The sequence below is a fragment of the Ipomoea triloba genome, chromosome 10, assembly GCF_003576645.1.
Source record: "Ipomoea triloba cultivar NCNSP0323 chromosome 10, ASM357664v1".
In the NCBI taxonomy this organism is placed as follows: domain Eukaryota; kingdom Viridiplantae; phylum Streptophyta; class Magnoliopsida; order Solanales; family Convolvulaceae; genus Ipomoea; species Ipomoea triloba.
In genome coordinates this window covers 28,598,093-28,610,801 of record NC_044925.1, presented here as the reverse complement: position 1 = coordinate 28,610,801, position 12,709 = coordinate 28,598,093, and the positions used below count along the sequence as shown (strand labels likewise).

Here is a 12,709-nt window from a genome sequence, read left to right as displayed (position 1 = left end):
TATGTATATGTATATATTTTGTATGTATTGTATGTATATGTATCTATGCTGTATCTATATGTATATATATTGTATGTATATTGTATCTATATGTATATATATTGTATCTATATGTATATATATTGTATCTATATGTATGTATATTGTATCTACATGTATGTATGTATCCATATGTATATATGTTGAATCCATTTGCGTGTGTAAATCAAAACGCTGGCTAATGTTATTGGGACTTGCATTGTCATTCAGATATTAATTATGCTATAACAATTTCAAAAAAGTAAATAAACAGAAAGTGACAACACAAAAGCTTCTAGGAACATATGCCACATTCCTCGCTACAAAAATTGAAACAGAACAGGAAAGGTATCTAAAGTCAAAAGGAAGCCCTGGCGAGTGGCGGCAGTAGGAAAAATCTTAACTACCGAAAAACTGCCATTTTTTACCTGACTGTGTTGACTGTTGAGAGCATATTTGTAACTGCCATAAAATACAAAAGAAAGCTTCAGGTAGAAAAACCAAGGCAAGACCGAACAACAGGAACTTCAAAAGGCGATTATGATTGGAACCACCTCCTGAGCCGTTTAGAACCATGTTTGTTACCATCAATTTGGTCAGAACTACCCTTTGAGAATTTAGACCTGTATTGTTCAATAAGCACATCAAGTTTGTCCACCACATCACGTCCCAAAGGGTCTTTGTTCTTTTTAGACTTTTTTGCTCTCTTCGAACTGTTTCTTTGTATCTCTTGGGTGGTCTCATCTTCCGATCTTGCTTTTGATCTCATAGCCCCATCTTTGATAGGTACAGGCTTAGGGGCATTGCTCGAGGCACTTTTAGTTGGTTGAGATCCAATGTCAGCAAACTTTCCTTTTTGCCGGTTCTCTATTAGGTCCTGTTTTAAGCTTATCAACATTTTCTTTGGTTTCTGCTTCTTTGTGGGTCTGGCTGGTTCAGCAATTGCTCCCTTGGCACCTGTTTTCACTTCACTGTTCTCACACGCAGAAATTGATGACGCATCCCCTCTAGATTTGCGTTTTCTTGACTTGCTATGGCGAGAATCCTGCTCATTAGCAGGATCATTTTGCCATGACTTATCTGTTTTATGATGAGATTCATTCTGCTGGACTTGAATCTTCTCTTTACGGTGCATCAGTTTCTTGACATTATCAACAGCAAACTCTACAATCGGACGATGTTCAGGGCCAAAAGTTCCTGGAAGACATCATAATATATTCATTTTCTGCAGCCCAGATTCTCTCCCTAGTGGAGAAGTTAAGAAAATGCAGTCCTCAAAACACACTGGCAGTCACCAAAAACAATATTTACAGTAATACAGGCACATTACCAGGATTATTATTAAGAACTCTCAGAGCTACAAGTGCATGTTGGTGCTCCGTGAACTCAACAAAGGCAACTCCACGAGATTGATTCTTCACTACCACTTTACCTTTTTTATGATCTTCCAAAAATTTTATCTGCAGTTAAAGGAAATATTATATATTGCAAAGCTGTAGATAGACACATGCCCATAACTAACTAACTAACTAACTAATCACCACTGACCTGCCTGATTGTGGGTTTTTGCTTAGTAGCTCGAGAGGTAACTGCATCTATGCAAAGTTTCTTAAGATCTTTCTCAGTCGTTGACTTTGGAAGATTGTATATAATTAGTCGAGTCCTTGAGATATGGAAGTTAGGGGACTTAAGCTTGATCATCTTTTTCTCATGCAACCTGTAGGGTAATCAAGTAGCATTCAAATCGAAACAAAGACATGCAGAAGAAAAAAGGGGAAAAAGAAATGCGTCTTGTGGGATTAGAGGATTCCCCATTGTAACATCATGCAATGATTCTGAAGTATTACCACAATTTTAATTATTCCAAGACTGTTGCCAAAAGTAATTAGGATATCACTGAAACTAGCCTATGGATTACCTATCACGAGTCATGAGCAACAGCTAAGAATTTTGATAGAAGCAGAAGTCAAACAACTTGATCTAGCAAACACCATAACAGAGACAATATTTTGAACATAGCAGCATGAAAAGGTCATCATTGTATTAATTAGATTTCAATTAATACAACAGAAGCAGCAACTTAATTAGATTTCAATTTATATTAACTGATCACTTCAGTTAATGCCATGTTCAATAGTGAAAGACTCAGAGATGTGCAACAAGAAACAATTGGTCTTACGTCTTGCGCTTAGACATATCACTTGCCGAAACACCCTCAGCAGCAGGAGTTCCCTCCAAAACAAGTCCTTCCTGTCATAAAAGAGTACATACAGATTGTAATCAAGATTTTAAAAAATTGTTTGAGTGCTAACTGCCTAGAAAGCATTGCAAGAGAAGATACTGAATGAACCTTGGCAAGATAAAGGTTGCGATGGTCATGATCATCCTTTTTGGTTTTCTCCAACTCCTTGTCCTGAGCTGTTTTTCTGTCAACAGCCTTTAAAACCTTTAATTGCCTACCCTTCAGAAATATACCCAAACCAGCTGCTGTGTTGGCAGCCAAAAGTGCAGCTTCAGCAGCATCTGCGGTTTTAAATTTGAGAAACCCAGTCCCTCTGGGTCGCCTGCATATAAGTACAGTGAGTCATTTAGCGCAACCAGAAATTAACAAAGTATAGATGCATTATTCAAAAAACCCATACTTGGTGACTTGGTGAAGAACTTGAACAAAGGACTCCACTTCACCAAATGCAGAAAAGCGCTGCTTCACTTCTTCATTATCAACATCAAAAGGAAGATTGTTAATGAAAATTGTTCGCTGCAGATCCTCTGCTCCTTCAGTCGGCCTGGAGGTTTTCTCCTTACTCTTACTAGAACCTTCAGGTGGCGTTTCATCCACATGAGATGCATCAGAGGATTTGTCATGTACACTAACAACTTCACTCTTCTCTCCCTTGGGCAAGCTGGAAGATTCGTTGGCAGAAGCAGCTGCTCCTTTAGAAGTAGACGAAATTAAATTTTCAAGAACTTTCCTTGCAATGTCTGCTTCCATATCAATATTAACTTTGGGCTGGGTGTCCTTATCAACATCTTCTTCTTCTTCTTCATCTGCATCTTCATCTTCTTCGTCTTTTTCTTCTTCTGCTTCTTCTAATTCAGAGGCACTGTCGCTCCCAAGAGCTTGTTGGGATTCTCCATCAATCTCCATTTCCTGATCTTCCAAATCAACACTATCGTCATCATCTCCATCACTTTCATTCCGACCTGTAAGAACCACAAGTTAGAATTTGAACCTTACCACGCGTGAGACATAACGAATAGCATGTCCAATAAGAGAAGGAAACTCCTCAGGTATGCCCTCAGAATCATTAAGTGACGCTTAGTAGCAAAGTACTGAATGAAGTTCACAGTGACTAAACAGAACGAGGCAATTGCCCAAATGTATGATCTCATATAGTATTCATATGGTAGAAACTATAAAGTGAATAAACCGATTCTCTTTAGTGTTTCCTCGTCTCTTTCCTCCTTAGTCATTTGTCTGTCTGTTAGATATAGTATAATATCCAGTACAAATTACTTCCATAGATAGAGATGGACCAATTCGGACAACCATAACATTGGCCTCAAGGACATCAACCACCTACCAACAAATCTATCTACTTCATTTTTAAATACTAATATTGGGTGCCTAACTCTAAACATGCTGCCTAGAATATATTGCCTTTTTTATTTGAGTTCACGAGTTTCCATTACAAAAAGAAATATGGAAGATCTTAATCTGATTTACTATTAATGCTCTTCTATGACAATCCGAGGAGATGCATATAAGGTAGGTAAATCCATAAATATATTCCTATTGTACCAAAGGGATGCAAACCTGTTTACAAAACCCAAAAACAAAATATTTCCCTTTTGATTGAAGCAAACATTCATAAAATGATATTATCTTTTCTAATTCAAACTATGGTTTCCATGTGCAACTAAATAGGCATAATATGCTCAGAAGATAATATAAAATATTTTACTACAGAATTCTTCAAAAGATCACTTTTTACCATCTTCTGAAGCTGCAGTAGATTGACTATCGGCAACATAAACCTTTTTTGGTACAACCCAATCAACAGCAATAGGCCTTTTACCAAAATTCTTTCCATTGAAAGTCTTAATAGCCTGCACATCCAAATATTAAGAGAAAATAAGACAAATACATTATAAATAAATAAAAATTGAAACTGTGATAAAAAAAAATATTTAAAAAAATCAGTTTGAGTGCTTGACCTAAGGTTAGTACTGAGTAGTCTAATAAATGCAATCAAAAGATGCTGTTAAGGTAAGGCACAGAAGGAGAAGATGGGTTTAAGCCATTCAGTGAACAGAAGATTACATATTGCGAGGCACAGATGTAGCCTTTCACGTATTTTGAGAGGATAAAATTCTTTTATACTAGTTATATTATTTTTCTTTTGTTCTTGGTTGAAATTTATACGGAGTACTATTTTTATTAATAAACCCAGTATAATATGAAAGAAAGAAGTGAGCTATAAAAGTGTTTAAGAAAACTGGACACTGGACTATTCTTCTAATTACAGACGGATAAAAGTAACCCAAGCATAAAAGATAGTTGTACTTTTAATATTATTAAGGGTGAACTTGTCTTATTTTCCCAAATAAAAACATATTGCAAAATACATGTATCAAAAAACTTCACACTTTTAACATCCCTAATTTGTCTCCTTTTGTCTTTGGTGTTACAGACACCTCTATCCCACTTTGGGGAGTCTGAAACTTATTTAATTCAATAATTACATAGACCTAAAAACAATGGTCCTCAACTTTATGTATGGTAAAGAAAAGATGTCAAATAGAATTAGTACCTTTTCTGCATCTTGCTTGGATGTAAATTTAACAAATGCAAATCCCTTAGACAAACTGCAAAATGCCATTCAAATATAATCAAGGTTAATGATAATACGATAAACAATGAAAAGAAATATTAAAGAAGAGGTTATAAACTATTAATTCATTGAATTATACCCTGTCTCTGCATTTTGAGGAATATATACATCCCATACAAAGCCAACAGTTGAAAACATACTCTTTATCTCATCCACTGTGGCCTGCATTCAGTTTTTAACAACTTCAAAAGTTTCTTTCCTAATCCTCACACAACATATAGAAATATAATAAAATCTAGAAAGGAAAAGTAACCTTGAAAGGAATATTCCTCACTATTAGTTTCCATTTATTAGTCTTGGAACCCTAGCATCAAATAAAGAAAACAAAACAAAACAAAAAAAGAAGATCAGATTCCCTCAGCATAAATATTGTGACAACATAGATAATCTGGGAAACAGCTAAAATAATTAGAAAGAGATCTAGTAATCACTTAAGTGCCACATAAGCAAGGCAATCACCACCAGAGGAAAGGAATAAAGTATGAAGCAGTCAATCACGGAAGAACATAAATACATAATAAAAAATCTACTAATCAACTAATTGGAATAGTAGGAAAGGGTGCGTTATTAACATTCTGATTTTCTATTTCTAATATAATCATAACTGCTATGCTCAGGAAGAGCGGGAGAGGGATAGGCATATGGGAGCTAAAAACACCCAAGAGAATGCACCCAGGAGAAAAAAAACAAAGAGAACAAGAAATGGAAGCTGAAAAATTATAATTCTTCCAAGTCACCCAATTCAAATTTGTGGAGTATGATTACGGAACATATTCTGAATCAATGTTACTAAATGGCAACTTTACCTCTCCACCAAGTTGGCGCACCCAAATAGCCCCGCCATGTATTTCTTTTTGATGTAAGGTTGCAACACAACTTTGAGCTGATTTCACACTAGTATAAAGCACGGATGAAGCACCCATTTTACAACCATCTTGAGCCAGCCCTAATTCAATCAAATATTTGCAGAAGTATAAGAGCCTAACTCAAAAATGAATAGAGCAGATTACTTGAGAATTAAAATAATGTTTAGTGCTGATAACTGACAGTGATTGGTCAGATAAATATTGAAAATGAAATGCTCAACAACTGAAAGAAGAATATGCAAATATTATTACCATTATATTCAAGTTCTTCTATGGGAAGAGGATAAGTAACAGAACATACTGTGCCACACTCTTTGGCAAGACGGTGAACTTCTGCTGCCATATCCGCACTAAGAATACCTCCAATTATGACTGTCCTAGCAACCCTGTATAAAATGAGGGACATCACAAGAGATAAAAGTTAGATAAGTAACAAAAATATAGGAAAATATTTCACAATCTACATTAAACAGCAATGCTTCTACTAAATTTCAGCATTGAGTTAGAACTTCAGCAGTCAGTACCTCTGCTTTTCTGAACAATTCTTTTCATCGGGCATACCACTGCAAAGTACTGTAGCTTTCCTTTTTCTGGGCTTACCTATAGTCTCAACAGTGTCAAATAATAAATACTACTCTGTAGTAATCTCTGATAACATTAAGTAGCATGTCATAGTTGCAAACCTGTTCCTTGAGAGTTTGAATCTTGTTCATGCTTGACTATTTCAGCAGGCAAAGTGCCATCCCTATCCCTTTCCTGAGGAGCCTTGTCTGCATGAAATATAAGCATCCCAGCAAGTTCAAATTTCCTTTTATTTTATTATCAATCTTAAATTTTAATACAACATGAAATAATTCAATCTATGATACATATACCACAAACCTTGACTTCCCTTTGATTGACGCTGTTCAAGAGGAGCCCGATGCATTGCATGTTTGACTCCAAGTTTTCTCCCTCCAACTGTTGAGCCATTTTTGAGTTCAATAGCACGACCAGCATCTTCAACCGAGGCACTATAATTGCAAACAAAACCTAAAACATAAGTTGAACTCAAACTTCAACTGTTAATTAGGGGAATTACAGAAGCACTTAATCATGTAATAGCAATTACTGAATTACATCAGTAGCAAAATGTTCAAGGGCTTACAATTGGACAAAGCCAAAACCTCGGTGTTCAGTAGAACCTGCAAAGTAAAACGGTCAAAATTTAGCAGATAAGGAGTGACAATGCTCAATACAAACTGAATCAGACGGAATAACATGTAGAGGATTAAATGAAATGAATTATATCAGAAATATGCTTCGTGTTCAGAAATCATAACAACACATCAGCAATACACATTCCAGAAGTTTAGGTATAATTAATTATTCGAGCATTCACCTTTTTTTGTTACTAAAAAGCACCTTCTGATGGGGCCAACTTCACTGAACGTTTGTTCCAGCTGTTTTATCACCAAATGAAAAAGTAGAAGTTGAACAAATTGAGATATAAATATATGTACGCATATACACAGATATCTCCTGTCTTGTTAGATGATAAAAGCTACCTCAGTGTTCGTAAGGGTGAAAGGCAAGTTAGAAACGAAGATGGTGGAGGGAGAGAATTGGCTATCGCCATTAGCCTTGTTCGTCTTCTTCTTTCCCATGTCCGAGACGGCGATGTAGTTCGCGAGCAGCGGAGAGAGAAATCGCACCAAAAGATTTTGCGAAGAACCCTCGCGCTATTTTTCAGAGTAGGAGTTAGAGGTTTTGTAATTTGGGCCGGGTGATGTATGAGAAAAGTAGAAAACTATAGTCACGTATCCAAGCCCGTCTTAAATATAAGACTGTGAGGTTTTATAATTTGGGCCGGGTGTTGGGCCGGGGTGGTGTATGAGAAAAATATACTCACGTATCCAAGCACGTCTTAAAAATAAGACTATAATGAGATGTCAACGGATAACTGATTGGGTTGGCTTGTTTATATCAGTTAATTATAGAAAAGTGTTTGATAAATCTGATGAGTCATCACACTACATAGTAACTTTATTATAGAAAAGTATTTAGTACATCTTATGTTTAGTCTTGTAACTATCTATTTAGAATGGTAAAAGATATATCATCACACTACAGAGTAATCTATTTGGAATGGTAAGAGATATGTTATCGCACTACATAGTAGTTGATTTTATAACAAATCAGTACCAATAATCAATAGTACCACTCAATGGGCTCAATAGTTCTGTTGAATAGTATTGTGATCAGACCATCAAAGTTCCAAGCAGAGTGTAGTTCTCATGAGTCCATGACAATACAATCATTACTGCGTAGATTGTGGTCACAACTATGTAGACAACGGTCTAAAAGCACATAAAGTAAAATCAGCTTGCATGAGAACTACTTTCTCAGGATATATCAAAGCATCAAACACTGTTTTCATACCATTTTCAACTTCTATTGATTGTTCAATCTTATATATACAAAAAGCTTGCCCAAAGGCTGCTGTCTATTATGTGAAGGAGACAATCAAGGCATATTGTCATAGCAACCATAGTTACAGTAAAACCTCTCTTGCTTCTTTCCCTTGTAAAAGGTTTCATCTTTATCTGAAAAATCGAATTTGAAAACATTAGTCAAAGCTAAAAGCAGTTTGCAATTGAAATAGATTGGGGAAAATGAATTCACAGACCTTTTAAAAAGAGAGATAACATCTTCACTCAAACATGGTGTTTCAAGAAACATATCACCACAGGTCTTGACATCAACCTCTTCCATTTGAAAATCACAGTGACCATCATACTCATTCCACTCAAACCACAGTTTTGCAATTGACTCCTTTCTGAAACAAGTGGAATGGTCTTCTTCCTCAGGTGAACCAGAGGCTACCAACCTGTAAGTGTATACTTTCTTTTGCTGACCGGGGCGAAATGCGCGTCCTATTGCTTGCCGTGTTACAGATGGATTCGGATGCACATCCAGTACAAGAACCCGAGATGCACCAACAAGAGATATCCCTTCACCACATGCTCGGATGGAACCAAAGAAAACCCGAGCATCAGCAGAAGTGTTAAATTGCTCCATTGAAGACTCGCGCATGCCTGAGTCTGCATCACCTGTGATCATAAAAATTTCCTTCCCCACACTATATCCCTTGAGCTTAACCGTCAATCTCTCCAAAAATTTCATCGGCAAGAGATATTGGCTAAATACCAGCAGCTTTTCACCCCTTGATTCACATAGCTGCAGAAGATTAAGGTAAAACTTAGTCTTCACCCCTTCTTGCTCTTCCAAATCTTCTAAAATCATATCGATCTTTTTTTCATCAAATCGTTCTCTAGATCCACAGAGACATTTCAACTTGGGATGCACATATATTGCACTGCCTTCAGAACTTACTTTAAATTTTTGTTTCAGTTTCTTGAGCTTAGCAACTTCACTTTTCTGTCTTTGATGGAGCTTAAGAAGGACTGTGAAGTCCACAAGTCCAGGAAGTTCTTCAAGGAAGTCTCCCTTGTAATAGTGAAGAACTTTACTAGTCATCTCCCTGAGATCTTTAATGATAGTAACCTTCCTTGAAAGATTTTTGTCTTCAAAAAGAGTGTGCTCCACAAGCTCATAAAATTCTCTGTCTGAAACATCCTTTACAAGGTTATGTCTTCCTGATATAGATGCCCTGCTCAATATTCGTTTTTTAACAGCTTTAGAAGTATCCAGCTTCAAAAATTTCGGCTTTACAAGGTTCAAAATATTGAATACTTCCCTGACATTATTTTGGTATAAGGTCCCGGAAAGAACCACTTTGCGAGGAGTTTGAACCTTTTCAAGTGCAGTTAGGGTATTTGTCTCCTCGTTGCGTGGGGTATGACCTTCATCTAGAATGAGGATTGATGGACAGGTTAACAATATCATCCGACATTCAGCTGTAGTATTAGTTGTGTCATTGTCACATACAATTGATGAAAACTGTTTGTATCCTAGAAACAATATGCTTCTTTCTGCTGACCAATGCCTCAAAAGCTCCAATTGCTGAGATCTATTTTCTGCTTTTGCAGAGTAAAAGTCATACAGAGCAAGGTCCTCCACTTGCCACCTCCGAAATTCTTTCTTCCACGTTGCCAAGATTCCTTTAGGTAGCACCACCAAAGGCCTGGCATGAGGGTACCTGGCCATGAAACTCTGTAAGAAGCTGATGATCATAAAAGTTTTCCCAGAACCGGGAGCATGTGCCAGAATGCACCCACTTGGACTATCTGTCACTAAATTGCTGAGAAGGAAATTAAACCCTTCAATTTGGTGGGCTTTCATTTGCTTCTTGTGCCTTGGATGAGCACATATTTCTTCCATGAAATCCTCCTTTGATGATTTGGTGCCATCATGCTGGATTTCAGTTGACCTTGGACCCACTGCTTTCCGTTCTTCATATCTGTAAGTTCTAGTGCTCCTTGTGGCCTAAAGAAAGATAATAGTGTAAGAGAACATAATACATTAATAAAAAAGAGAAAATGCAGGAGATCTGAAATGCGAAGGACAAGCACAACGTGGAACTTAATGAGAGAAACAGGAAAGATAATGAAACCTTTCCAAATTGGAGGTCAATGATTGTTTCAATACTTTTCTCAATATACCCACAAATGCGACACACGGTACCAATATCATCCTTCATTATAAAAAAGTGGTCACAATCTTCTTCTCCATCCTTAATTGCACGGTTTTCAGACAAAAGATCCACCGTAGTATCCTATTTGGCATGAAGAAAATTGATGTTAATGACAAAAGAATTCTAACAGCAGTTGAGAACCTGTTATAGACAAAAAATTGATAACTATGTCCTAATCCAATCAAGATTACTCGTTAAGACAACTATCAATGAGAGATGCAGCATCATAGTTAAACAAATAAGTTTTGCAGAACAATAACAAATGTACCTTCGAGTATTCCAGAACAAATGACATTTCCTTCCAAATATCATCGACACCATCAGCATCAGGTTGCTTATTTTCCTCATCCTCTACACCAACATATACACCACCATCTTTCTTTTTTCCATTTCCGCTACACAGAGTTGCTCCTCCTGATAAAGTCTGGTGTCCAGCATTATCACATTCCTTTTGCGAATGACACCAACCACAAGAAAATGTAAGAAAAGTAATTAACTTAGAGCAAAACAACAGTTCCAATAACTGTCATATTCAGAATATCATTACCATAGTATCATTTTTATGAATGTCATCACCAGTATTCTTTGAGATATTCCCTTGGTATGGACAGTTAGACATCTCACTCCCACAGTCTTCATTGTCTGAATCAAGAATAACAAGGGGAATTGAAGGTGAAATATCCACAGTAGGAATGGGCATAGCTGGTGGAAGATTATGTTCTTGATGCTCGTCCTCCAAATCAATGACGTGAGAAATGGATACATTACTATCTTCATCGCAGTGTCTCCCCACGTCTAGAGTTCCACATGGAGAAGAAATATCATGTGCATATAGTTTGTTCAGAACCTGTCCCCTTCGAGCAATTAGGTCCTCAATTTCTTTTGCAACGCTTCCAAACTTCTCATGATCTAACCCTTCCTCTAAATTGCATAGAGCAAATGGATCACAACGGTCCACAACTTTGGAAGATAGCTTCCATTTATTATGTTCATGTTCCACAGAGCAACACACAGAATCCACTTGGTTCCTTCTTCTCCTCTTTGGATAACTAGCTGTTTCAGAAACGACATATTAGCGCCAACTATGAGAAGGGCGGGAAATATAGTGTTGACTTCCATGTTTTCACACATCAAGTGCTTACAAATGCCTGATCTTTTTGTCACAATTTTCTACCAGATACTGTTGCCCGAAGAAACTACTCAATCTCATATAGCATCCTACAACCAATATTATAGTAGATAAAGGTGGGGGCAACCCATGCCAAGTTTATTAAGCTATTAATTTGGTAACCACAAGGTTACAAGTTCGACTCCAGCGGGAGCGGCCTAATGGCCTTCTTAGTTCAAGAAGGTCATCTATGGACAACCTGCTGCTTTACCTCCTTATGATCCTTTGTTGGCTAGGAAAACTCCAATCAGAAATTCAGAATGCCCTTAACACTAAGACACCATTCTCATTATATATCAATTTACCTCACTACAAAACCCCATAGTTTTAGTTCTTCTTTCTTCAGCTCTTTTTAAAGTACTAGCAATTATTTTCGATCATCTAATACTATAGAGACAAATAAATAAGAAAACTTCAGAGCATTGAACAAAGGAATCGAAAGTACCACTGGGGCTAGCAAAGGAAGACCTTGTACGAGGGGATTCATCACTGCTCCACCACTTTTCAATCGCAGAGTCCATCACCAGTCACCACTAAAAATAGCAAACAAATAAATCAAACGAAAATGGAAAATAAACTGCAACATTCACATTTGCTGATGTAAAAATCGATTCTCGGCCATTTATTATCAGAAATTCGTGTAGAAATCAACTCATAAACAGCTGAAGAAGGAGGAGGAGGAGGAGGAGCTAGTTTATAGTATCACTCACATTGTGTTGATCAACTGTGCAGAAGAAAACGTTGGTGTCTTGCAAGGAGAGAGATGGAAATTTGTGTGTGTTTTTTGGCTGGTTTCTCTTTCCCTGCTTCTTCGTTTCACGCTACGAGCTGGTACGGTACCTCCAGAAAGGAAAATGGTGGGGTGGTGGCTCAGAGATCACAGCCAACCCGCGGGGTACTAATAAAAACTGAAAACAGTACTATCATCAGCAAATATTTATATATTTTAAGTAAAATTGTTAAATTAATCTTTCAATTCTAACAAATAGTGAAATTAGTTGCAAAAGCTTCCACGAAAGAGGAAGAAATTAAATAGCGTAATATATTTTTCTTGAAAGTAATAAAACGAAGGTAGATTACTGAATAAGAACTTAAACAAAGTCAAATAGAATAGAATATTAGTACA

At 36.8% G+C, this 12,709-nt stretch overlaps 2 protein-coding genes across 2 annotated transcripts; both read right to left on the bottom strand.

The window, feature by feature from the left end:
- Positions 1-199: 199 nt before the first annotated feature.
- Positions 200-7,507, bottom strand: LOC116032415 (RNA-binding protein 28). Its single transcript, XM_031274953.1, has 18 exons — positions 7,327-7,507; positions 7,161-7,221; positions 6,927-6,963; positions 6,662-6,792; positions 6,463-6,549; positions 6,304-6,379; positions 6,032-6,165; positions 5,720-5,859; positions 5,167-5,217; positions 4,993-5,075; positions 4,833-4,887; positions 4,014-4,128; positions 2,661-3,222; positions 2,369-2,582; positions 2,198-2,268; positions 1,567-1,735; positions 1,349-1,478; positions 200-1,215 (listed from the first exon to the last, which is right to left on the bottom strand). The coding sequence occupies exons 1-18, from the start codon at positions 7,423-7,425 to the stop codon at positions 557-559; spliced, it is 2,874 nt and encodes a 957-aa protein (XP_031130813.1). The 5' UTR covers positions 7,426-7,507; the 3' UTR covers positions 200-556.
- Positions 7,508-8,171: 664 nt separating this feature from the next.
- On the bottom strand, positions 8,172-12,429 carry LOC116033466 (protein CHROMATIN REMODELING 35-like). Its single transcript, XM_031276208.1, has 7 exons — positions 12,294-12,429; positions 12,029-12,116; positions 10,963-11,468; positions 10,684-10,863; positions 10,335-10,496; positions 8,448-10,207; positions 8,172-8,364 (listed from the first exon to the last, which is right to left on the bottom strand). The coding sequence occupies exons 2-7, from the start codon at positions 12,102-12,104 to the stop codon at positions 8,361-8,363; spliced, it is 2,688 nt and encodes an 895-aa protein (XP_031132068.1). The 5' UTR covers positions 12,105-12,116; positions 12,294-12,429; the 3' UTR covers positions 8,172-8,360.
- Between the last annotated feature and the right edge of the window lie 280 nt (positions 12,430-12,709).